The sequence below is a fragment of the Geotrypetes seraphini genome, chromosome 4, assembly GCF_902459505.1.
Source record: "Geotrypetes seraphini chromosome 4, aGeoSer1.1, whole genome shotgun sequence".
Lineage (NCBI taxonomy): Eukaryota > Metazoa > Chordata > Amphibia > Gymnophiona > Dermophiidae > Geotrypetes > Geotrypetes seraphini.
The window spans coordinates 103343992-103367491 of record NC_047087.1 but is presented as its reverse complement, the minus strand read 5'-3'; the positions used below and the strand labels follow the sequence as shown (position 1 = coordinate 103367491).

The following is a 23500-nucleotide window of genomic DNA, read 5'->3' as shown; positions in this document are numbered from 1 at the left end:
AAAATGTTCTATATTGGGGAGGTATGTGCTTTGCAGAAGAATAGATGGTGAGCTTAATCGGACAAATGACTTTTACATGTATACATGCCACATAAATCTAAAGACAATGAGAGGGGATAGATACGAAAAAGGGAAGAGGATGGAAAGAGAAGCTGGAAAAATGCTCTGTAGTTTTTAAAATATTTGTAATTTATACTAAGAACTTTAATCCTGTTAACCTCTCCAGCAACTAAGCTCCTCTCTAACATTTTTTGTAGTCATGACAAATGCAATTGCATTTTAGCGAAAAATGTGTTACAGAAATGAATACCTATTTCACCGGTCATGTTTCTGCCTCCAACTGCGTACAGGTACCCTTTTAGGGCACTGAGATGGAAAAAGGTTCTCTTCTCATTCAGGGAGGCCACTTGGATCCACTTGTTAAAGCGTGGGTCATACCGAAAGGTGCTGTCCACTGCTGTTTTCCCTTTGGTGTCATAATTGCTTTGACCTCCAACCACATAGAGAAAGTTCCCAATCACAGCAACGCCATGTTGGTACCGGGGGGCATCCATGGGCTTCAGGACCTTCCACATTTGTATCCTTCCATCAAACAGACGTAGTTCTTTGCTCACAACCAGCTGTTGGCGCAGGACCCCACCCACAGTAATAAGGTGGGTAGCATCTGATCGGATGGTACTGCGGATGGTCTGCATGTTTGGCTGCATGTATGGTAGCATCTGGTAGCTGCTAGCTTCGAGAAGCAAATTGAGGCAGGCGGTGTCATCTTTCAGGAGGTCTCCTTCCTGTGTGATCTCAAGCAGTTCCTTTGGGGACAGAAGTGGAAAGCGGATGTGCTTCATCAGTTGATAAGTGAACTCCTTGTGAGACTTATCCTGCTTAATCCAAGAGACAGCGGCTCTATACAGGTCCATTTCAGAGCAGTTCTTCAGGCTGCTGCTGGCAAAGATATGGCTGAGCTGATCTATGGACAGTCTCATGTAATTACCATTTTCTAGTAATGATGCAAAGTTCTGCAACATGAAGTCCCTGAGATACTCCTGTACTTTTGGCAAGTGATAAGAACTGGTAACAGCTCCAGCTTCAATGCAGTTTTCGAGGGATATCTGTGAACAACATATTGATTATATTTCATTATATTTAGAAACATGAAAAGTCTTTGTAGCCTTATAGGTAGATGAAATGGTTCATTCCTCAAAATACCTCTCTTAATCTAAGCTCTGTCCTGGCTTGGAGAAGTCACAGAAGGAAAGGTTTGAGGGAACTGGGGGTGGACAGAAGTTAAAATTGATTTGAGCTGCATAGAAAAATCTCTGCTGCAGCATCTGAGAAGTGAAGGTTCTATGAAGGGAAGCACAATGTCCTATTCTGAATATGTTAACAGAAATACAACAGGCCTGGTCCAAGTATTAGGCAAGATTAGTCATTCACCTAGGGCGGCAGCTTCTTGGAGGAAGCAAAGAGCAACTGCAGTCAAACTAACATAGTAGATATTAAGTCACCCCAAATTCAAAGAACCATCAGTGCATATTTTAACCTGCATGACTGTTAAATTTAATTATCAAAATTTTGAGAGGGGATGCTGCAGGCTACAGGTCTTTTAAGTTAATTGAGGAATATGAAACTAAAGTTTGGCTTAGGGCAGTGTTTCCCAAGTCATTTCTGGCCACTCAGGCTTTTAGGATATCTACAATGAATATGCATGAAAGAGATTTGCATACAATGAAGGCAGTGTTTGCAAATCAGATCCATGCATATTCATTGTGGATATCCTGAAAGCCTGAATGGTATGGGGGTACTGAAGGACCAACATGGCAAACACTGGCCTAGGACATCCACTTCTACTGTACCAGCTCAGAAATAAAACAATAAATTATTTGACAAGCTTTCAAAGGCAGAACATTCTTTTCAGGTTCTAAACATGGCAGCATCCAATAATCATGTATTCTTAATTTTTGAAGAGGAAGGAGAAAGCAGAGGCTGAGTAGTCAATAAGGGAATGGTAAACTGAGTGGGGCAGAAATGCTGATCTGAGTGATTTAAAATCAGTTTTAATTAAGTGCTTATATTCTCTTCAACCCCTAATAGGTTCAAGGCAGATTACAATTAAAAAGAAAAAGTACAAATTTGTACATGATAAGAGGAGACAGGCATGCAAATATGTCTCATGCACAGGGCTGGATTTTCCTATAGGCTAACTAGGCTTCAGCCTAGGGCCTCAAGATCAAGAGGGGCCTACATTCAAATTGTTAGCAAAATTAAAATTACACTATTCTAAAAACAGTGAACACTAAAACACTGAACCGAAAATAAGGAGAAATTCTACACTTCGGGATCGGAACCGGCTCCGGCCGCGACAGGGCACCGACTCGGCTTCTCCCTTTCTTTTTCTCGCCCTGGGAGGAGGATCGGGGAGGAAAAGATGTCAGTCCGGGAACAGCTGGGCAAAGCCCAGCCCTGCGGGAGAGAGGCAAAACGTGGATCCGTCAGGACAGGGCGGCCCAGACTGGCATCGTGGGTGGGGTGGGGTGGGGGGTTTCAGTGGAAGGGGGATGGGAGGCAGGCAGGCATCGGAGGAGGGGTGAGGTGAGGAAGGACGCACTGGGGGCACTATGGACATAGGAAGGGGCAATGTTGTGTGTTATGTTTGATTAGTTATTGTTACAAGTACTATATATGGTGCTGAGAATAAATGTTCAAATAAGTGTTCTCGACATTTTTTTATTTATTATCCGTGTCACATTTTTTATAAAGGTTAGTACCAATAACAACATGTTTCATTTAACATATTGATATATATCACAGTAATGATGTATTTTATTATCTCTCATGTAATTTACAAACTTAAAAATGGGAGGTGAAAGGGCCTCATAAGTGGAATAGCCTAGGGCCTCTTTTCATCTAAATCCGGCCTTGCTCATGCATATTCATTAACTCAAATTCTTAAAACCAGCTATTAAATATTTAATACAAACAAGTATTATTTGAATCAATTCAATTTTAATCTTACCACCCACAGTTAATTTCATTACAATACTTTTACAACTTACCAATACTTAATTTATTAATAAATATCAGAATAATTTAGTCAGTGAACCCAATCCCCATCACTCACACTCACTTCCCAACTTTCACACACATACTACAGTTATTGTGATTACTTTTATCCAGCACTGGATCTTGGTTAGTTCATGAGTTCATTAGTCCATGATCATCTAGTCAGAGAGGCTTCAAACTGAGAGTTGCAAAACAGTCTAGCACAGTGTTCTTCAACCTTTTTACATCTATGGACCAGCAGAAATAAAATAATTATTTTGTGGACTGGCATCGGTCTGCAGACTGGCGGTTGAAGAACACTGGGCTAAGTCATGGGCCAGACACTATTTTTTCCATTCATTTTTCATATATACACACAGTATAATCTTATTAACAACGCATCGATCGCACCGCGGAACGGCAGTTGAAGAACACAGTTTTGGGCCTGATGCACATGCCGGCCCTGTGGACCGGCAGGAAATTTCTGTGGGCCGGCATCGGTCCATAGACCGGTGGTTGAAGAACACTGGTCTAGCACATGAAAATTACTGTTTCTTAAACACAATTGGCAGGCCTCTCTGTCCTCATGATGGACCTGTTCTTCAATTCATAAAGTATTCAGCTCAACACAAGACTGTGTTTCGCCACCTGGTGTCTTCAGGAGCTGTGTTTGCAAGGCTCACCAACATCACAACTTCACCTACAATACAAAATAATTCAAATACATTCCCTTTCATTCATACTAAAATCTCACCAAAATCTTTAAAACACCATTCACCTACCAGTAAACTAAGCATGACTCGAGCAGGGACCCAGAGTTCGGCACAAGCTGGGATCAGCTGACAAGCAGGAAACACACCGTCTACCAGGAAATCAAACTACATGACCTCACTTCCTCTCCATAAACTTTATATCCCTGTTCAAACAACTCCTGTTCCAGTTATAATCTAATCTAATCTTCTATTTGTGCATCGCTCATACCTATACAGGCTCAAGGTGACTGTAAAAAGAGGTAAGAGGGGAGAGAAAGAGGAGCGAGAGAGGAGGTGGATAGGTAAGAGGGAGAGGAAGGGGAGAGAAAAAGAGGGGAGAGAGGAGGAAGGGAAAGGGAGAGAAGAGAGGGTAAAGGAGATTAAGTATCCTTATAACAACTTCCAGTCCACTTCTTTGTTGAATACAACCATATTCAGCCCCCCTTCCTGTTACAACAGATTCCATTCCACTTCTTTGTTGAGTCCATAAGGCTCAATCGTATTCCACTCATAAATTAATCTCTGTTCCCTTCTAAGTAGTACCTCAGAAATATTGCCACCACTTGGTAAAGACACTTGAATCAAAACCACAAACCACAAATCCTCTACCTTATGAGCATTTGTTTGCCAATGTGAAACAAGCGGGGTATTCTCCTTACCCAATCTTAGATTACTAAGATGTTGAGCCACCCTAAATTTAATCTTTCATCGCGTTTGCCCCAGATACCATTTATCACATGGGCAAACTATACCGTACACAATCGGCTTAGTGTCACAGTCCGTGTGTGCTCTTAAGAAAAATTCACGATCACTCCCAAGGTCCACAACCCTGTCAGTTACCAAGGCAAGCTGGCAATATAAAATGTCCCAGCTGTATTGCAACCCCACTCACTGTCACTGCAGGACTAGAAAACAATTCCTTCAAATTCCTACTCCTAGTGTAGGCAAACCTGGGCATTTCCACTAGTTGGGGATAAAAGTGAAGAAGCGGCCATAATTTCCGTATACTTTTCCTTAGCTCCTGTGCCTGATAAAAGTGTGGTAGCACACATGTGACCGGCTGCGCACATCGCGTCTGATCCTTTCGCGTCAATAACCATCGCCTGTCAGCATATGTAGCTCGCTAACGGGCTCTCTGAATCACTCTATGGGGTATCCCCACTGAGCAAATCTTACACTCATTTCATCCGCCCGTCGACAGAACTCTGTCCTTTCAGTACAAAGCCTTTTTAATCGCAAAAACTGCCCAACTGGAACACTGTTTCTCAACCTCTGAGGGTGATAGCTGTTATAATGAATGACAGTGTTCTGGTCCGTCTCTTTTCAATAAATTGAGGTGATAAACTGCCCTGCCCTTAGTGTCAATTCTAAATCCAAAAAATGGATTGTTGTTTGGGAAATGGTGGACTGGAATGATATATTGGGATCACATGTTTCCAAGTATTCAAGAAATTGCTGCAACCTAGCCATGGACCCGGTCCAGAGCAGCAGTATGTCATCTATAAATTGTTTCCATGCACCAGCATAGGGGCTGACATACACAAACTGTCTTTCAAATCTGTCCATGCACAGGCATGTAATGGACGGCACTACAGTGGCTCCCATTGCAACGCCTTTGGTTTGTAGGAAAAATTGACCCCCAAATGAAAAATAATTATTAGTAATAACCAGTTCACCACAATGTCACCAAAACTCCTGTAAAGGGTTAGAAAGACCCAGACTAGCTACACTATCTCGGACCAGAAGAACTGCCTGATCTTGCGGAATGTTAGTATAAAGCACCTTAACATCCAGTGTCACCAAAATTATGGGGCCAGTCACAGAAATCTTATCCAATTCATGGATTAAATGTGTGGAATCTTGTATAAATGATGGAATCTGTTGAACCAGCTCTTACAAGTAAAAATCCAAAAACTGTGAAAGAGGTTGAAACAATGAACCCCTACTGGAGATAATAGGTCTCCCGGGGGGTCGTATAAGGGTCTTATGAATCTTAGGTATAAATGTAGATAAAGGGAACTTTTGGGTATTCAACCACCAAATACCTATACACTTTCATAGTTATCGCCCCCAGCTTGCTTGGCACTATTCAAAACCTGCACCACTTTTTGCGCAAATACTCCAGTAGGATCACCCTCCAACCTAATATAATATTCCTGATCCTCTAGTTGTCTCTGCGCTTCACAATCATAATCAAGTCTGTCCAAAATGACCACTGCCCCCTCTCCCCCCTTTATCAGCTCGTGTGACCACTATTGGAACATCACCCTTCAGATCCTGTAAAGCCTTATTTTGTTTTTTGGATAAATTATATGAAAATGTTCTTGAAGCATTTTCAATCTGATATAGTTGCTCCATAAGCAATCTCTGAAAAGTCTCTATAATAGGGTCATTCGGGCTGGGGGGGGGGGGAGCCAGTGAGAGCGAGTCTTATAAACATCAGAGAAACAATGTTGACCAGTCTGCTCTTCCTCAACCACTTCACTAGAGAAATGTGCCCGTAATCTCAGTTGACGAAAAAAGCAATACAGATAAGAACGTGTTTGAAAAGAATCATATTTTGAAAAGGGGCCAAATGATAATTCATGCTGTAATACTGATAATTCAATATCTGTCAGATGCCTATGCGATAAATTAAACACGTTTATATATTCTTTGCTTGTCTCCAAGTCTTTACTTGCTTGGTTTGTATTTGAACCGTTTTTATACCGGTTTTGGGTGAAAGCCGTAAAAAATCCCCTGGCAATGTTGGATTACCACTCTCCTCAGAACTACCACTAGCACTTGCTGTCGCTAGATCTTCTGCTGAGGACGCACTTGAAGAGTTAACATATGCAACGTTCTTTTGACTCTAATAAGTTCTACGGGATCTATAAGATTTATTAATCCAGATATAAATATACCCTTTTGTATAATCAAATTCGTCCCTTTTGAATTTATTGATTTTTTTTGCAGCTTAATCTCTACTTTGTATTTATCCATTGTTTTGAGTATGATTCAAAAATAATTGATCAAATCGTTCATCAGTTAAAGTCTGTTGCATTTCTGCAATTTTTACTTGTAACTCTTTCTGTGCCACGCTCAGCTTCTTATCCAAAACATCAATGGTCAGCAGCATAAGATCCTGCGAGCATTGGGTTAACACTTAATTCCATCTGCGTACGTACTCACTATCATCCAAAAACCTTGGATCCTTATTAATACAAAGCCCTTTGGGTACCCTTTGAAGATGACAGTATCCAACCAGAGCAGCTGAATGAAGTTTTGTACAAATCAAATATTTATTTAATCTCTCCAGACTACTCCAGTCCACACATGCCTGGCTATTATCCTCATTTGGGTCAAACAATCTGTTCCCTGCCAGAAGTGATGTAATCCTATCCTCAGATATCCTGAAAACCTGACTGGCTGATGGGGGTCCCCCAGGAAAGGTTGAGAACCACTGAGCTAGCCTACAGAAGGTTTAAAAATGAGGCATAACACTTTAAATATAATGCGAGTCAAAGAAAACACGCTAAAAAGGTATCACTTGCTTTCATTTTTTTCTGCCAATGAAATTCCGAGCTCTCTCCCAAAATAGCTTGTAAATGGAAGTGCATTTCTGGGAAGGTCTGAGAAAGTGAATTTGCTATGATTGTGTAATACAAAGCAGCCTAAAGTGAATGTTCCTGATGTATCCTGGAAAGACACATTGATGTTAAGCATTTCTCAAGATGATGACAATATGAGCAGAGAACATTCCATTCTGGAAGTAATGATGGAAAACTAATTGTTTCATTTTGGTTATCAGCTGTAGCTTCATAGATTCAAGGAAAGTTGTAACTGAATGTGAAATTGCAAGCTAGATTTATTCCTACAGAAATTTCAACCCCTGAGAACTGCTGCAATTTTAAGTGCTTATGGTTAATTACATTACATTACATTAGTGATTTCTATTCCGCCATTACCTTGCGGTTCAAGGCGGATTACATCCAAACTAAAACAAGAATTACATTCAAAATTTGAAGGAATAGAATAAGCGATGACATAAAATTTTTAAGGTAATAAAACATTGGGTAAAGAGTTACCAAAGGGAAGTGGAGGTCTTTAGAAGATAAGAATAGGGTGAATCATGGGGTTTTAGATAACATTTGGTAGATAGAAGAGTATTAGAGAGTTCTAAGGGTAAATAGAGTATTGGATGTTGGGTTGGGATTGGTCGTGCTGGATAGGTTTTATGTGTTTTTTGAAGAGTATGGTTTTAATATCTCTCTTGAAGGTTTTGTAGTTGTAGTCGAAGATAACAGAGTGGTGATTTGTCTGTCCAGTTAATGTTGCCACTTCACTCCAAATGAACAGTTTCATCCAATCTTGGTTTTTCAATCACTGCATTGATGGATCAGTAGCTCTGATTAGCCTATTGACTTCTCTAAGAAAATCAGCATTACATACCAAGGTATGTATTTGGGTAAAGCCAGGACTGGGTCAGCCTGTTTGATCGACCTAGGATGAGGAGGCAAATCCTATTTAAAGTGCTCAAGACTAGTAGTTCTCAGTCCAGTCCTCAGTACACATCCAGCCAGCCAGATTTTCACGATGTCAGTAATGAATATTACTAATTTAAAAACCCTTCTGTTTAAAGATGCGTTTACCTCCTATATGGAATAATTGCAGTGCAGCAGTCTCTTAAAAAAACAACAACAACAAAAAAAAAAACTCTCCTAATGTTTTCTCCTTTCACGTTTCTCTCTTTTTAAAATGATTAATATTGTAACCTGAATCCCTCTTCCCTTCCATCCAGTTGAGTCTGTTGGTCTGTAGGTCAAACCCCCTTTTTTTAAAATTTATTGTTATTATTATCACCTTGTATCTTAACGTATGTTCAAATTTGGATTTTATAGTAATTCGCTTAGTGTTTTATTTGTTATCATTATTTTGTATTTTATTGTACATTCAAATTTGGATTTTAATGTACATCGCTTAGTATTTTATGTATAAGCGATTCATCAAATTTCGAATAAACTTGAAACTTGATGAAACACATTTGTATAAATAGAGGCAGTCCATGGAAATCTCTCTTATGCATATCCATTAAGGAATATCCTGAAAACCCAACTGGCTGGGAAGGCATGGATAGGCCAGTCTGAACATCACTGCAATAAGTAAACAAGACAGACAACTTACACAAGAGCACATAGTAACCAACTTTTGAAAACGATTGGGATATCGGAACTCGTAACGCACAACAAATTTCCCCTCACCCAGCAAACCAAAAAAGGAAAACCAAAATACATCTGGTAATAAAAGACCAGCCTGTATCTAAATGTCAAGAGCAGGGCAGATAATGTGGACAGATCAAAAGCTAGGATCCTGTCACTCTCCCTTGAAAAGAGGAGAATGAGAGGGGACACGATCGAAACATTCAAGATAATGAAGGGAATAGACTTAGTAGATAAAGACAGGTTGTTCACCCTCTCCAAGGTAGAAAGAACGAGAGGGCACTCTCTAAAGTTAAAAGGGGATAGATTCCGTACAAACATAAGGAAGTTCTTCTTCACCCAGAGAGTGGTGGTAAACTGGAACGCTCTTCCGGAGGCTGTTATAGGGGAAAACACCCTCCAGGGATTCAAGACAAAGTTAGACAAGTTCCTGCTGAACCAGAACATATGCGGGTAGGGCTAGTCTCAGTTAGGGCACTGGTCTTTGACATAAGGGCCGCCGTGTGAGCAGACTGCTGGGTACGATGGACCACTGGTCTGACCCAGCAGCAGCAATTCTTATGTTTTCTCTCTCTCTTCCCCCTGCCAGTTTATCAGCATCATTATCTTTCTCTCTCCATTCAAGTCATTTATAACACTTTTTTCCAATCAGTCCCTATTTTTCCTCAGTCTCTCTCTATTCCCCCAATTTTTTCCATTTTCTCCTAATTTCTTCTTCCCCCTCGCCCCTCCTTGTCCTCTTCCCCCCTCTACTCCGTCTGCACTTTTTTAATTTTTCTCCTCCTGCATAAACATAATTTGATGTTTTACAGTATATTTTGGGGCAGGAAATGTAGTAGCTCTTTACCTGCTCCATTCCCTAAATCTTTTAGCCTGTTCTTCTCATTTTCCCTTGACCCAGCCTTCTATTTCCCTCCATTCCCCAGCAAGCTCTAATACACTTTTCCCTAGCTAATTGCCATTCCATGCAGATTTGGTTCACCCACTTTACTGAGTTCCACTTCTCACTCTCCTCTAAAGGTGAAACTTCCTTTTGGGTGTAGAATTAACTCCTCTTTAATTTGCGACTTTTCCATTGACCACAACCTTGGATCATTTCCCTGCTTTGTTCTCCCTAGCTACAGGCACAGTCCTGTTTTCTACAACTGGTACATCATCCCCTTTTGCACTGCAGCACTTCTGTCGGCACTTACAGATTCTTGGCCAATGGCCACCGTTCCTGCCTGCAGAGTCTAAATCAGATTCTTTGCCAATGCTCACCATGAGCTCTGGAAGCTCAGCAAAGATCACAGTTTGAAACCTCACAGATTACAAGTTGGGTGCCATTTGTAGAATAGCTCATATTGCCAGGATCTGTGCCCGACTTTTAGGTGCGAGGATTTACATAAACTGAACCATGGTATAAATCCCCACGCCTAAATTAGGCAAGGATCCTCCAAATTCATGATCTGTCCATGCCCCTCCCATGACCACACCCTTTTTCAGTTACACGCTAAAAGATTTGCACCTGCATATTTATAGAATAGCGCTTAGAAAGATGAATGCCTAAATCCAAATTGCTGCCAATGCCAATAATTGTTAGCACACAATTATTAGCGCTAATGAGCTCATTACTCAATTACATGTGCAAATTGGATGCAAGAACTTTTAAGCGCCATTTATAGAATTTCACAGCTTATGTAGCTTATACAATAAGCAAGCTACACACACATCATGGAACTCTTAGATGCAAACATTTATACTTGCCAATAACCTGGTGTTACTGTTCATGCTTAACTTTAAGTGTGTTGGTAGCGACTCGTTAGTATTCTATACTGAAATCTGGGCACAGATGCCATTACAGAATTGGTGCTCATCATCGAGGTGCCCAGTTCTATAACTGCCCCCTTAGGTTTCTTGGGTTAATTGAGTTTGGCTCAGAGTGAAAATACATAATATGAAGAGATTTGGGCCTATAAGAAATAAACCAGTATGCAGTGAATAACCATAAAAATCTGCAAATATAATCAAGACTGACTTGCATATAGTGCAGTGTTTCTTCTGGAAGCCATACCTTTTAGGCGGCTAGTGCATAAAGCAGCAATGAGGAAGAAAGCGTGATTTGCATACCTCAGAAAATAGAAGCTCTGAGCAGAAGTCTAGAATGGGCTGAATCTGCAGGAAGCTAGCTGCTTGCAAGATATCATGAAGGTTTTCCATGTTGATGGCTAGCCTTGCTGTGTAAATGAACTCAACTACATGTTCCAAGCCTGCCTTGCTCACTCCATGAAGTCTGATGCTGCTAAGCTGTTCTTCTTTCATTCCTCCTGGTTTTCAAACAAAAAAGAAGATTGTAGTGAATTATGGGCAAGAGGATCTAATACAAAATAGTTGGAAAAGTGCTATCTGACATTGAAGACAGTTGCATAGCAACATGGTACTGAGTGTGATGAGGGAAGGGGAATTAGAAAAAATGAGGAGCTGTTGGCATGCTCTTTTCTTTTCACCTCTTCCAGTTATGTGGAGGGGCATTTTTGATAGGACACCTTATTTCAATCATTTTTAATAACTTTCAAAAATATAGAATCAAGAACAACAAGGCAACACAAAGAAAAATATCATGTACAATAAACCAAAGGAGAGACAATGTTGCAAAGGTTAATAATGTCAGTGACTATCCATCCCTGTTACTAATCCCCCCCCCCCCCCCCCCGAGAATATGAGGTAAAAACAGCATAAAAGACAATTCTGGGGCAACCACAAGCCCGACTTTCAGACTAGCATTGTGCCAGTGAAAACACACAGAAACACTTCTATTAAGATGATTAGGGCTGATCAGTGTGAGTCTGATGTGCATAATCAGGAAGCCAGTCACCATGCTGAACACTAATCACATAGAACACTGCCTTCATTACACACAAAGCATAGCCAAGTAAAACAGGGCTATGCCCCTTTAAGGTCCACCATTTTGAGATTGCTGGCTAAACAGGTAGAAAGGCAGTCAGAGCTAAGCAGTAACCATCCCCGCGCAGGGCTGGGCATGGCTCTGCAGGAGAAGCTTACATGCAGGAGGAGACTATGTTGTCCTCACAGCTGGAGGACATTGAAATGCAGGTGTCTGAGGCAGGAATGAGGTTACAGGAGACCATTTACCAGAGGCCATGGAACTAGGTAATTTACCTGAACAAACATTGTCTGAAGAAATGGAAGTTTGTTGAAACTGCTTTGTTAAGGTTTTTTTAAAGCAGGAATTTTGCTGCACAGTCTGCTGGGGGTAAATGTTTGCCTCTGAGGAAATTTGAGACTGTGGGTTCTGCTGTGGTGGTGAAGAACTTGTTGGGACTAACAAAAGGAGGAAAGTTTATGCCTCTGAACTTTCCAGAGAATTTAAACCTTTATTTCTGGATTTTTTTATTTTCTTTCAAAATAATAATAATAACTTTATTCTTCTATACCGCCATAGTCGTGAGACTTCTAGGCGGTTCACACTGAAGAGAGCTGGACAGTCAGCGAGTTACAATATGTAGAAGTCCGGGATACATTATATAGAAACTTACAAAAAAGCATATAGCAATGTTACTTACCGTAACAGTTGTTATCCAGGGACAGCAGGCAGCTATTCTCACTAGTGGGTGATGTCATCCGACAGAGCCCCGATACGGACATCTTGCAAGCATGTCTTGCTTGAAGAAACTCAGAAGTTTCGAGATGCCCGCACCGCGCATGCGCCAGTGCCTTCCCGCCCGATGTACCGGGCGCGTCTCCTCAGTTCAGGTAGCTAGCCTGAAAAGCCAACCCAGGGGAGGTGGGTGGGACGTGAGAATAGCTGCCTGCTGTCCCTGGATAACAACTGTTACGGTAAGTAACATTGCTTTATCCCAGGACAAGCAGGCAGGTATTCTCACTAGTGGGTGACCTCCAAGCTAACCCCAATGGGATGGTGGGAGAGTTGGCAACTTAAGAGAACAAATTTTGTAACACTGTTTGGCCAAACTGTCCATCCCGTCTGGAGAAAGTATCCAGACAATAATGAGAGGTGAATGTATGAACCGAGGACCAAGTGGCAGCCTTACAAATCTCCTCAATCGGTGTCGATCTGAGGAAGGCTACAGAGGCTGCCATTGCTCTGACCTTATGGGCTGTAACCTTACAGGGAAGGGATAATCCAGCCTGGGCATAGCAGGAAGAGATACAAGCCGCCATCCAGTTGGAGATGGTGCGCTTCGATACCGGTCGTCCCAACTTGTTTGGATCAAAGGAGACGAAAAGTTGAGGAGCAGTTCTGTGTGGCTTTGTGCGATCCAAGTAGAAAGCTAGAGCACGTTTACAGTCCAGAGTGTGCAAAGCAGATTCCCCAGGATGAGAATGAGGCTTTGGAAAGAACACCGGAAGCACGATGGATTGGTTGATGTGAAATTCAGAGACCACTTTAGGTAAGAATTTTGGATGAGTACGGAGAACCACCTTGTCATGATGGAATACGGTGAACGGTGGATCCGCCACTAAGGCCTGAAGCTCACTGACCCGACGAGCTGACGTGAGGGCCACTAGAAAAACCACCTTCCAGGTGAGATACTTGAGTGGAGCCGTGTTGAGAGGTTCAAACGGAGGCTTCATAAGATGAGACAGGACAACATTGAGATCCCAAACCACAGGAGGAGGTTTGAGAGGAGGGTTGACATGAAAAAGTCCTTTCATAAATTTGGAAACCACAGGATGAGCAGACAAAGGTTTCCCTTGTAGAGGCTGATGGAAAGCCGCAATAGCACTCAGGTGGACTCGTATAGAGGTAGACTTGAGGCCAGACTGGGACAGGTGTAGAAGATAATCCAATACAGAAGATAGGGAAGCTCGCTGAGGTTCCGTGGCATTGGAAATACACCAGGAAGAGAATCTAGTCCATTTTTGGGAATAGCATTGTCGAGTAGCAGGCTTCCTGGAAGCCTCCAAGACCTCCCTCACTGCTTGAGAGAACTGGTGAGGAGTTATGTTGAAAGGAACCAAGCTGTCAGGTGGAGGGACTGCAGATTGGGATGAAGTAGTGAACCTTGATGTTGAGTGAGTAGTGAAGGAAACACTGGAAGAAGTACTGGCTCCCTGCTGCTGAGTTGAAGTAGAAGGGAGAACCAAGGTTGTCTGGGCCACCGAGGAGCAATCAGAATCATGGTGGCATGGTCTAATCTCAATTTGACTAGAGTCTTTTGAATGAGAGGAAAAGGAGGAAACGCATATAGGAAACGTTTGCTCCAATCCAGCAGAAAAGCATCTGCCTCTAGGCGATGAGGAGTGTAGATCCTGGAGCAAAATTGAGGCAGCTTGAAGTTGTGGGGGGCTGCAAAGAGGTCTATCTGAGGTGTCCCCCACTGAGCAAAGATCTGATGAAGGGGGTCGGAGTGGAGCGTCCATTCGTGAGGTTGAAGTAGACGACTCAATTTGTCTGCCAAGACGTTGTCCTTCCCCTGAATGTAGACTGCTCTGAGGAAGGTGTTGTGGCGAACCGCCCAATCCCAGACTCGAAGAGCTTCCTGACAAAGAGGGGCCGAGCCCGTGCCCCCTTGTTTGTTGACATAATACATGGCGACCTGATTGTCTGTGCGAATAAGGACCACCATGTCGTGAAGCAGATGTTGAAAAGCTTGGAGAGCATTGAAGATGGCCCTGAGCTCCAGAAGATTGATTTGATGGAGTCGTTCCGCACTGGTCCAGAACCCCTGAGTGCGAAGACCATCCAGATGGGCCCCCCATGCATAGTTCGATGAATCGGTCGTTAGAACTTTCTGATGGGGAGGAGAATGAAACAGCAAACCTCTGGATAGATTCGAAGAGGTCATCCACCAGAGAAGAGACTGCCGTAGAGCAGGAGTGACCACAATGTGACGAGATAACGGGTCGGACACCTGAGTCCACTGAGATGCCAGGGTCCATTGAGGAATTCTGAGATGTAGTCTGGCAAAAGGTGTCACATGAACTGTAGATGCCATGTGGCCCAAGAGGACCATCATGTGTCTCGCTGAGATGGATTGGTGAGAAGACACCGACTGGCAGAGTAGAAGGAGAGCATCCATGCGTTGAGGAGGAAGGAATGCTCGAAGTTGAATGGTATCCAGGACAGCCCCTATGAAGGGGAGAGACTGGGTGGGCTGAAGATGGGACTTTGGAAAGTTGATCTCGAAGCCCAAGCTCTGCAGAAAACAAATGGTAGTCAAGGTCGCCGAAATGACCTTGGGAGCGGACGGGGCCTTGATGAGCCAGTCGTCGAGGTATGGGAACACCTGGAGACCCATGTTCCGGAGTGCAGCGGCCACCACTACCAGACACTTCGTGAAGACTCTGGGCGACGAAGATAGGCCGAAGGGAAGCACTCGATACTGCAGATGCAGATGTCCCACCCGGAATCTGAGGAACTTGCGGGAGGCCGGATGAATCGGGATGTGAGTGTAGGCCTCCTTGAGATCCAGAGAGCATAACCAATCGTTCTGCTCGATTAGGGGATAAAGAGAGGCAAGGGTCAGCATGCGGAACCGTTCCCTGACCAAAAACTTGTTGAGGACCCGAAGGTCCAAAATGGGACGCAGATCGCCCGTCTTCTTCGGGACCAGGAAGTACCGGGAGTAAAACCCCTGGTTTTGTTGATCCACCGGTACCGGCTCGACGGCCCGAAGCCGGAGCAAAGCCTGAGCTTCCTGGAGAAGAAGAGCGGTCTGTGTGGAGTTGGAAGGATACTCTCTTGGAGGATGGTCCGGGGGGACCCGTTGGAAATGAAGAGAGTATCCCTCTCTTACGATGGAGAGGACCCAGAGGTCCGTGGTGATCGCCTCCCATCGATGACAAAAATGATGGAGGCGACCCCCTATGGGAAAATATGGGGTAGACAGAACGAGATCGGTTATGCTCCCTGGAGGAGAGTCAAAAAGGCTGAGTAGCCTTGGGAGCAGCCGGCATCTGAGGCTTTTGCTGAGTCTTCTGAGGCGGCTGTCGCTTTGCAGGCTGTCTCGCAGGAGGGGCCTGCCTCGGTTGATAACGCCTTTGGTAGATTATAGGCGGTCTAGAAGGACGAGACTGTTGTGGTTTAGGCTTAGGCCTCATGATAGACTGGAAAGATTTTTCGTGGTCTGACAGTTTTTTAGTAACAGTCTCAACAGACTCATCGAACAGATCCGCTCCCGCACAAGGCACATTTGCAAGTCTGTCTTGGAGATTCGGATCCATATCAATGGTGCGAAGCCAAGCCAGTCGACGCATGGCGACCGAGCAGGCCGCAGCACGAGCCGAGAGCTCGAAAGCATCATAGGAGGATTGCATCAATTGGAGGCGCAACTGGGACAGGGTCGCCACCACCTCCTCAAACTCAAACCGAGCCTCAGCATCGATGAAAGGTGTGAACTTGCGGAGTACCGGCAAGAAAAAATCCAAATAGGACGAGAAGAAAAAATTGTAATTGAGCACTCGAGTCGCCATCATTGAATTTTGATAGATACGTCTACCAAACTTATCCATCGTTCTCCCTTCCCTGCCAGGAGGCACGGAAGCGTAGACTTGGGAGGGGTGCGAACATTTAAGGGAAGACTCGACTAGGAGGGACTGATGAGAGAGTTGAGCTCCCTCAAACCCCTTGTGGTGCACGATGCGGTATCGAGCATCCAACTTGCTAGGTACCGCAGGTATGGAATACGGTGTCTCCAAACACCGCATGAGAGTCTGGTCAAGTAACTTATGCAGGGGAAGCCGAAGTGTCTCCGCCGGAGGATGAGGTAAATGCATGGTGTCCAGATACTCCTTAGAGTACTTCGACCCAGTATCTAAGGTCACATCCAAGTCATCCGCCATCTGTCTGAGAAAGGATGAAAAGGAAAGTTGGTCCGCCAAGGCCGGCCGGCGAGACGGACTAGAAGACGTGGAAGCCTCCGGTTCCAGGGAGAGCTGGGAGCGGCATGGAGAGTATGAGGTAGATGGTTCTTCATACTCCGGTCCCTCTGGCTGGGATAAATCTGAGGATGAGTATCCCATACGCTGCATTTTCTTCTGTGGAGACACCTCTGAATGACGCGAGGAGTGTCTAGAAGAATGTCGAGATCGATGCCCCTCCCGATGCCGGGATGGGGAACGTGATCTTCGATGCATCGATCGATCCCTTGAAGCCTCGAAGGAATGGATTGGACTCGATGCAGTGGAGCGCATGGGAGGCAACGATGCCGACTCACGCAGTGCCACCCAAGTCTGGTATGGAGTGCGAAAGAACTCCTCCTGCGATGCAGTATGCCCAGGACTCCGATTATCAGGGGCCGATGTAGTACCCTGGTGACGTGGAGGTGTAATGGGCTCTAAAGGCGGCATGTCAGAAAGGGAAGCCCGCCTAGTGGGTTCCGCCGCCCTCCGCCGCTCCCCCTCGTCGAGCAGGGAAATCGAACGACGAGGAGGAGGAGGAGGGGGCGGACCGCTCTCCGGGACCGGGACCGTAGTATCGCCCTGAATATTAGCGATAAGCCTCGGTCCCATCGTCCGCATGAGCTCAACAAATTGAGCTTCGAGCAGGGATTTAAGCGATGCCGATATGGAGGGATCCGCACCGAAAGGGGGTCCTCCTGCACGGTCATCGCGTTCCTTCGTGGTCGAGTGCTTCTGCTTGGTAGCTTTGGGCACTTTTATGACCACGGGAGGAACAGTGGAAGGCGGTACCTGAACCGAGGAGACGGGAGCAGGAACCGATGCTGAACTCGATGCAGAAGCCGGTGTGAACGATGCTGGCTTCACGATGCTCGATGCATGAGTCGCAGATGCAGGCTTCGAACAGACCGGTGAAACATCTGTCGAGGTCGAAGCAGATGGCTCCTTAGAAGACTCCATCTTAAACATGGACTCCCAAAGTAAGCAGCGCCGTTTAAAAGAGCGCGCTGTGAGCGTGGAACAAGGCCGGCACGATTTCGGAACGTGTTCAGGACCAAGACACTGAAGACAGCGCCGGTGTGGGTCCGTCAACGAAATCGCACGCTGGCACTTGCTGCACTTTTTAAAACCGGTGATAGGCCGGGACATAGGCCGGAAAAGTGACGTTGCTAGGTCGAAGGAGCTAGGTCGCAGCCACGAGGCCGGCCCGGCCGAACCGCCGGACGAAATAATTGTAACTTTTTTTTTTTTTTAAATAGAAATAAAAGTCAAAGAAAGTAAGTAAAACAATAAAACGCGGGGAAAGAAGGCAAAATACTGAAATTTCAGTCAGCGCAGAATTGAAGAGAACTTCTCAGCTCCGCGGAAAGAAAAGAACTGAGGAGACGCGCCCGGTACATCGGGCGGGAAGGCACTGGCGCATGCGCGGTGCGGGCATCTCGAAACTTCTGAGTTTCTTCAAGCAAGACATGCTTGCAAGATGTCCGTATCGGGGCTCTGTCGGATGACATCACCCACTAGTGAGAATACCTGCCTGCTTGTCCTGGGATAAAGAATCTTACAAAAGGTTTGGGCAGAAGCATGGCTGGAGTTAAGCAGGCTTAAGAACTGTGTTTGCCTGAAAAGACATAGAGATTGGGGACTGGATTTGCCTGACATCATTGAGGTGGGATTTGAGGATCTGCATTTTGAATGCTCCAAAGTGCCTATTTTGGCAGATCCACCAATTGCTCTCCTTTTAGCATTGAGAGGTTGGAGAATTCTTAATGCTTGAATTGAAACACCCTTTTTGATAAAAGAACTGAGTGATAGTATTTTTCAGTTTCATGTTTTTTGTTTTTTTTTTTTTGCTTTTGATAATTATTTGAACTTATCTGGGACATCGAGTGAAGACTGAGTTTGGCCAGTCCAGGATGGCAGAAGAAACTTTGCTTTTGTCTATTGTTTGTTGTACACAAGAATACAGGTTGCTTTGATTCTCAGCCAAGCCTGAATGAGAAATAAATTGTATTTTGGAAAGCTTACCTGTTTTGCCATTCTATTCTATTGTACGGTAGGCCCACCAGTGCAAGGTCTTCCTCCCATTTGGAGAAGCACACCAGGGCCTATATTATTGCTGTGTGCTGGTCCCTGCCATAGTCCAAAGGACGGCCCCGCTACAGCACTTGTAAAGTCAAAGTATCCAAAAAAGGCTGCCAAATAGTAAGCAACACTGTTTAGTATCCCAGTCATGGTTTCCATAGTCAGGAGATGCAGCATACGGGAGCGCCAGTGGCTGTAAGTGGGACGTAGAGAACCCACCCAGAGAAAAAGAATAACCTTCAGTCCTGAAAGAATAGTCCATCTAAGAAAACCTTGAAGACCTCTAGGCACAGTATGTTGAAGGTCAAAGAGCCAAAATAGACTATAGCTATTACAGTGCCATCTAGTGTGCCACTTACAGCTAACTTTGGAGATAATAGCAGACCAGAAAATGCGCACCAGTGGGCACTCCCAAAACATGTGAGAGATGGTGGCCTTTGGGTGACCAAACTTTGGGCAAGAGCCCATAGGGACAAGTGTTGTTCTAAATGCACGCCAAGGTGCTATATATAACCTGCATATAAATTTATAACCCATTTCAAAACATGAAATGTCAGGTAAAAGACCATGAAGTAATTTCAAAAAGCGCTGTATATGATGCCCTTGCACTCAAATGCTCAGTTCAGTGTTCCATGTCTGGGCTACCTTAGCATAGTCCAAAGAAGTGGAAAAATCCAACAGGGAATGACGAAAATATTTAAGGAGAATAATCAACTCAGCGTCTAACCAATAAACCTCAAAGAGGTTGTCATAAATTGCAGGCAAAGAAATCACATAGTGCCGGAGTTAAAGATAAGAAAAGACATCCAACTTACTCCAGGAGCCTTGGGTAGTATGCAAATGGGGAAGTGGCAGCAGAGTACCCCATCTAGCCATCAGAAATCCAGCTGCTGTCATACAAGGGAGGAAGGAGCCATTTCCACAAATGGGCAGGCGAGGTGTAATCTGAAAATCTAATTTCAACTGAGTACACACCTGATGCCAGGTGGATCTCAAAGGAGCAAGAAAAAAATAATAGGAGTTCCCCAGGACAGCAGCCACAACTCGAGGAGTATGCAAAAGATAACAAAAATGATAGGATTTACAAAACTGGAGTTCCTTGGAGTGCCACCAGAGTCCAAGAAAAATATGTTGTTGTAAGAAATCAATCATGGATATGTTGCATATGACATGCCTCTACAAATCTCATCACAGGCAACAATCCCAAGCCTTTGTGATCTATCGGCAATGCCACCAAATTTAGAGGAAGAAGTGGGTGACCGCCCAACCACAGAAAACCACAGAGCAGGTTGTCTAATTGGCGCTCCACAGTCCTAGAAAAGGTCAGGGGTAGCATTTGGTAAACATATAACCATTGAGGGAGTATCATCATGCCATAAAGAGCATAAAGAGGGGAAGTTTGCCAAGTCAACAAACATAATTTAGTCTTGGCCAATAAAGGCTGTAGATTAAGATCATGAAGGTGGGTAATGTCCTGTAGAATCGTAATCCCTAAATACACAACTCGTCCAGTTGCCCATTTTAAAGGAGAGGGGCCCATCCAATGGGTGGGCATAGTGGACTGAAATGGGAGGGCAATGGATTTCTGATAATTCAACCAGAAAGCCCATATTCAATGGAACCCATATTCAGCCAAGGTATCAAGCAGATGGGATAAAGAACATTCGGGATTTGTCAGAATAAGTATCAAATCATCAGTAAAAGCCAAAGCCTTCAACTTAGAATTAGCAACTTGAAGACCAGTAATATGGACATGCCGTTTCATAGTTCTCAATAAAGGCTCCAAAAATAAGAGAAACAGCAAAGGAGAAAGGGGACACCCCTGACGAGTGCTGCGCAAGATAACAAAAGGGAAGGAATGAGTCCCATTAAGAAGTACAGACGCCCAAGGGCCCGAATACCAAGTATGGATGCTATCCAAAAACCAGCCCGATATGCTCATATGAGACATCGAAGGAAAGAGGAAAGACCACTCCACCTGGTCGAAGGCCTTGTCCGCATCCAGACTGGCCAACAACCCAGGGGTTACAGTTGCTTGGCCAGTCACCAAAGCTGTCAAGACCATGCAAACGTTAATTATGGACTGGCAGCAATGCACAAATCCAACTTGCTCCTCCCCTATGAGCAAAGGTAAAAGGGACGCCAACCAATCTGCCAACACCCGCACAAATATTTTTACATTGATGTTAAGTAAAGAAATAGGGCGATAGGACTCTACAGATATAGGGTCTTTACCCGGCTTAGGAATAAGGGTAATAAGAGCATCCGTAGCATCTGGTGGAAAAAAAGCGTCAACCACAAGCATTGAAATAACGCTGCAATGCTCCTAGAAGATGATAAAAAAGCAATTTTTAATATTCTGTGGTAAACCCATCGGGTCCGGGAACCTTGCAGGTGGACAAAGACCTGATAGCCTGTTGAATTTCCACCACTCGCAAAGGCGCATTCAACAAGTTCAACATCTGAGGAGTCAAGCGCGGTAAGGAGGCATCCTCTAGATATTGATAGGACATCTTAAGTCCGACTTTGGACATTTCCTGTAAACTGTCCAAAAGTTGAAGCAGGGAAACATCTATTTTCAAAACTGCTGGACATCCATTTATTTTTGAAAATGACTTATTTGGACGTCTTGGCCGTCTTAGCTTAGGATACCTAACTTTCTGCCCCATTATTGACCACAAAAATGTCCAAGTTCAAAATGTCCAAATTCAGACCATTTGGATGTGGGAGGGGCCAGCATTGCAATGGACTGGCCACACAGAAATGCCAACAGAGCATTGCTGTGAACACATAAAGGGTGCCAGATGTACATCTCACCATAACCCCCTTATAATTTATGGTGAGCCCTCCAAACTTTCCCAACACCTACTATACCCACCTATCACCCCAATAGCCCTTATGGCTGCAGGTGGTACTTATATAGCAGTAAAGTAGGGTTTTGGTGGCCTCACATTTTCCACCATAAATGTAGTAGTTAGAGTGGCTTATGAGCCTGAGTCCTCCTCTCTATGGTTCACTAGCCCATCCAATCCAAAAAAACAAGGCAAAGTACCCCACAGTAAATTAAATATAGCAACAGAGAAAAGTGAGGAGAAGGACAGTACAAGACAACCTGAGATAAAAGTGAGTTTATGAATACAATTATCTATTGAAACATTGAACATATATGATGATCAATTTTTCTTCGAACATCCTTCCAGGGTCTGTAAATATAGAATTAGATACCAACAATCAAAGTATATTTTTTTGCTCCTGAACAATTGTGGGCCTTTCTAGATCTAAAGAAAATTATTTAAGATCTTGTAATATTTGTCTATTTGGTAACTCAAGGTTTCAGACACTGTTAGGCTTTTCTAACTTAACAGGAGTCAAAAGGAAGATAAAGACAATTATTTCTTTACTCCTCCTTTTATTTATAATTGTGGTCCAAGGAAACAAAATTGGTTTCATGATTTTAATTTTGTTTCACTAGTCAAGATGTTTCTGTTGTACAAGACCTTTTATCTGAAATTCTGAAAACCAAAAAGCTCCCAAAACCGAAATTTGACACTTCATTTATGTTTGAAAGTATTGCTCGAGTCTCAAAGTCTGTAACGTTTGTTTTTGAGGTGCTTGAAATGTTTGACTTATTTTGAAATAAAAATGGCTGGTGACAATTTTATGGTTTGTCTTTTTCTGACTTAACATTACCATTCCAAAATCCCAAAAGTTCCAAAAGCCGAAATAAGCCGGGTTTCAAGGATTTGAATAAAGGATTTTGCACCTGTATTTGGAATAATTAAATAAATATAAATTTTAAAAAAGAGACCAATCATTTCACCAGTAGGCAAACAATGGTTGAATGGCACATTTATGGCTCCTTTACAAAGTCACGCTAGCGGTTTTAACACACGCATTAGATTAGTGTGCGCTAGCCGAAAATCTACCGCCTGCTCAAAAGGAGGCGGTAGCGGCTAGTGCGTGCGGCTATTCCGCGCGTTAAGGTCCTAGTGCGGCTTTGTAAAAGGAGCCCTTAGCTACTTCTTTATTTAATAGCATTGGATAACCTGTTCATGAAAGCCCTTTGTCTGGTAAGCACGCTTATAGAAATAAAACTGTGAAAGGATTTCCTATTTCTGGCTGTTTTAATAAATATATTCTGCTCGAGGACTACATCTGTGCTGCTTTCTTCCAAAGAGAGAAAGAAAGGAAAAAAAGAGAGAGAATGAGAATAACCCAAGAAGGCCTTTTACTGTGCAAATTTGATCTTGATGACCTGAACATTTTCATTGGCCCTGAATATATTTAGAAAGGCCTTGGATGAAAGAATAGAGAACCAACTGAATCCTGTCCCCAGCCAATTAAACCTGAAAGTTATTCATAAGAAAACCAACCTCCTTCAATCTGGGCTCACTCAGGGGTAGTGCTATATAATGCTCTGCAGAAGGGTAAAATAACCTGGGTTCAATTTATAACTTTCAGGAGTCAACCACAGGGAATTTCTCCTTCAAAATATTCCTGCAGACCTCACACAGGGTTTCCAAACTGTCAATTAACTTGGCTTCAGAAAGGAGATAAAAATGGCACAGA

The 23500-nt window shown here is 43.7% G+C and overlaps 1 protein-coding gene across 7 annotated transcripts in view; it reads right to left on the bottom strand.

The window, feature by feature from the left end:
* LOC117358937 (kelch-like protein 9) overlaps positions 1-23500 on the bottom strand; it is a 78963-nt gene that overhangs the window by 9065 nt on the left and 46398 nt on the right. For all 7 annotated transcript variants that reach the window (XM_033940882.1, XM_033940876.1, XM_033940880.1 and 4 more), the window contains 2 exons: positions 11096-11292; positions 311-1106 (listed from right to left, as the gene is read on the bottom strand). In XM_033940882.1, the coding sequence (XP_033796773.1) occupies positions 311-1106; positions 11096-11292 (993 nt within the window). The remainder of the gene's footprint in view (positions 1-310; positions 1107-11095; positions 11293-23500) is intronic.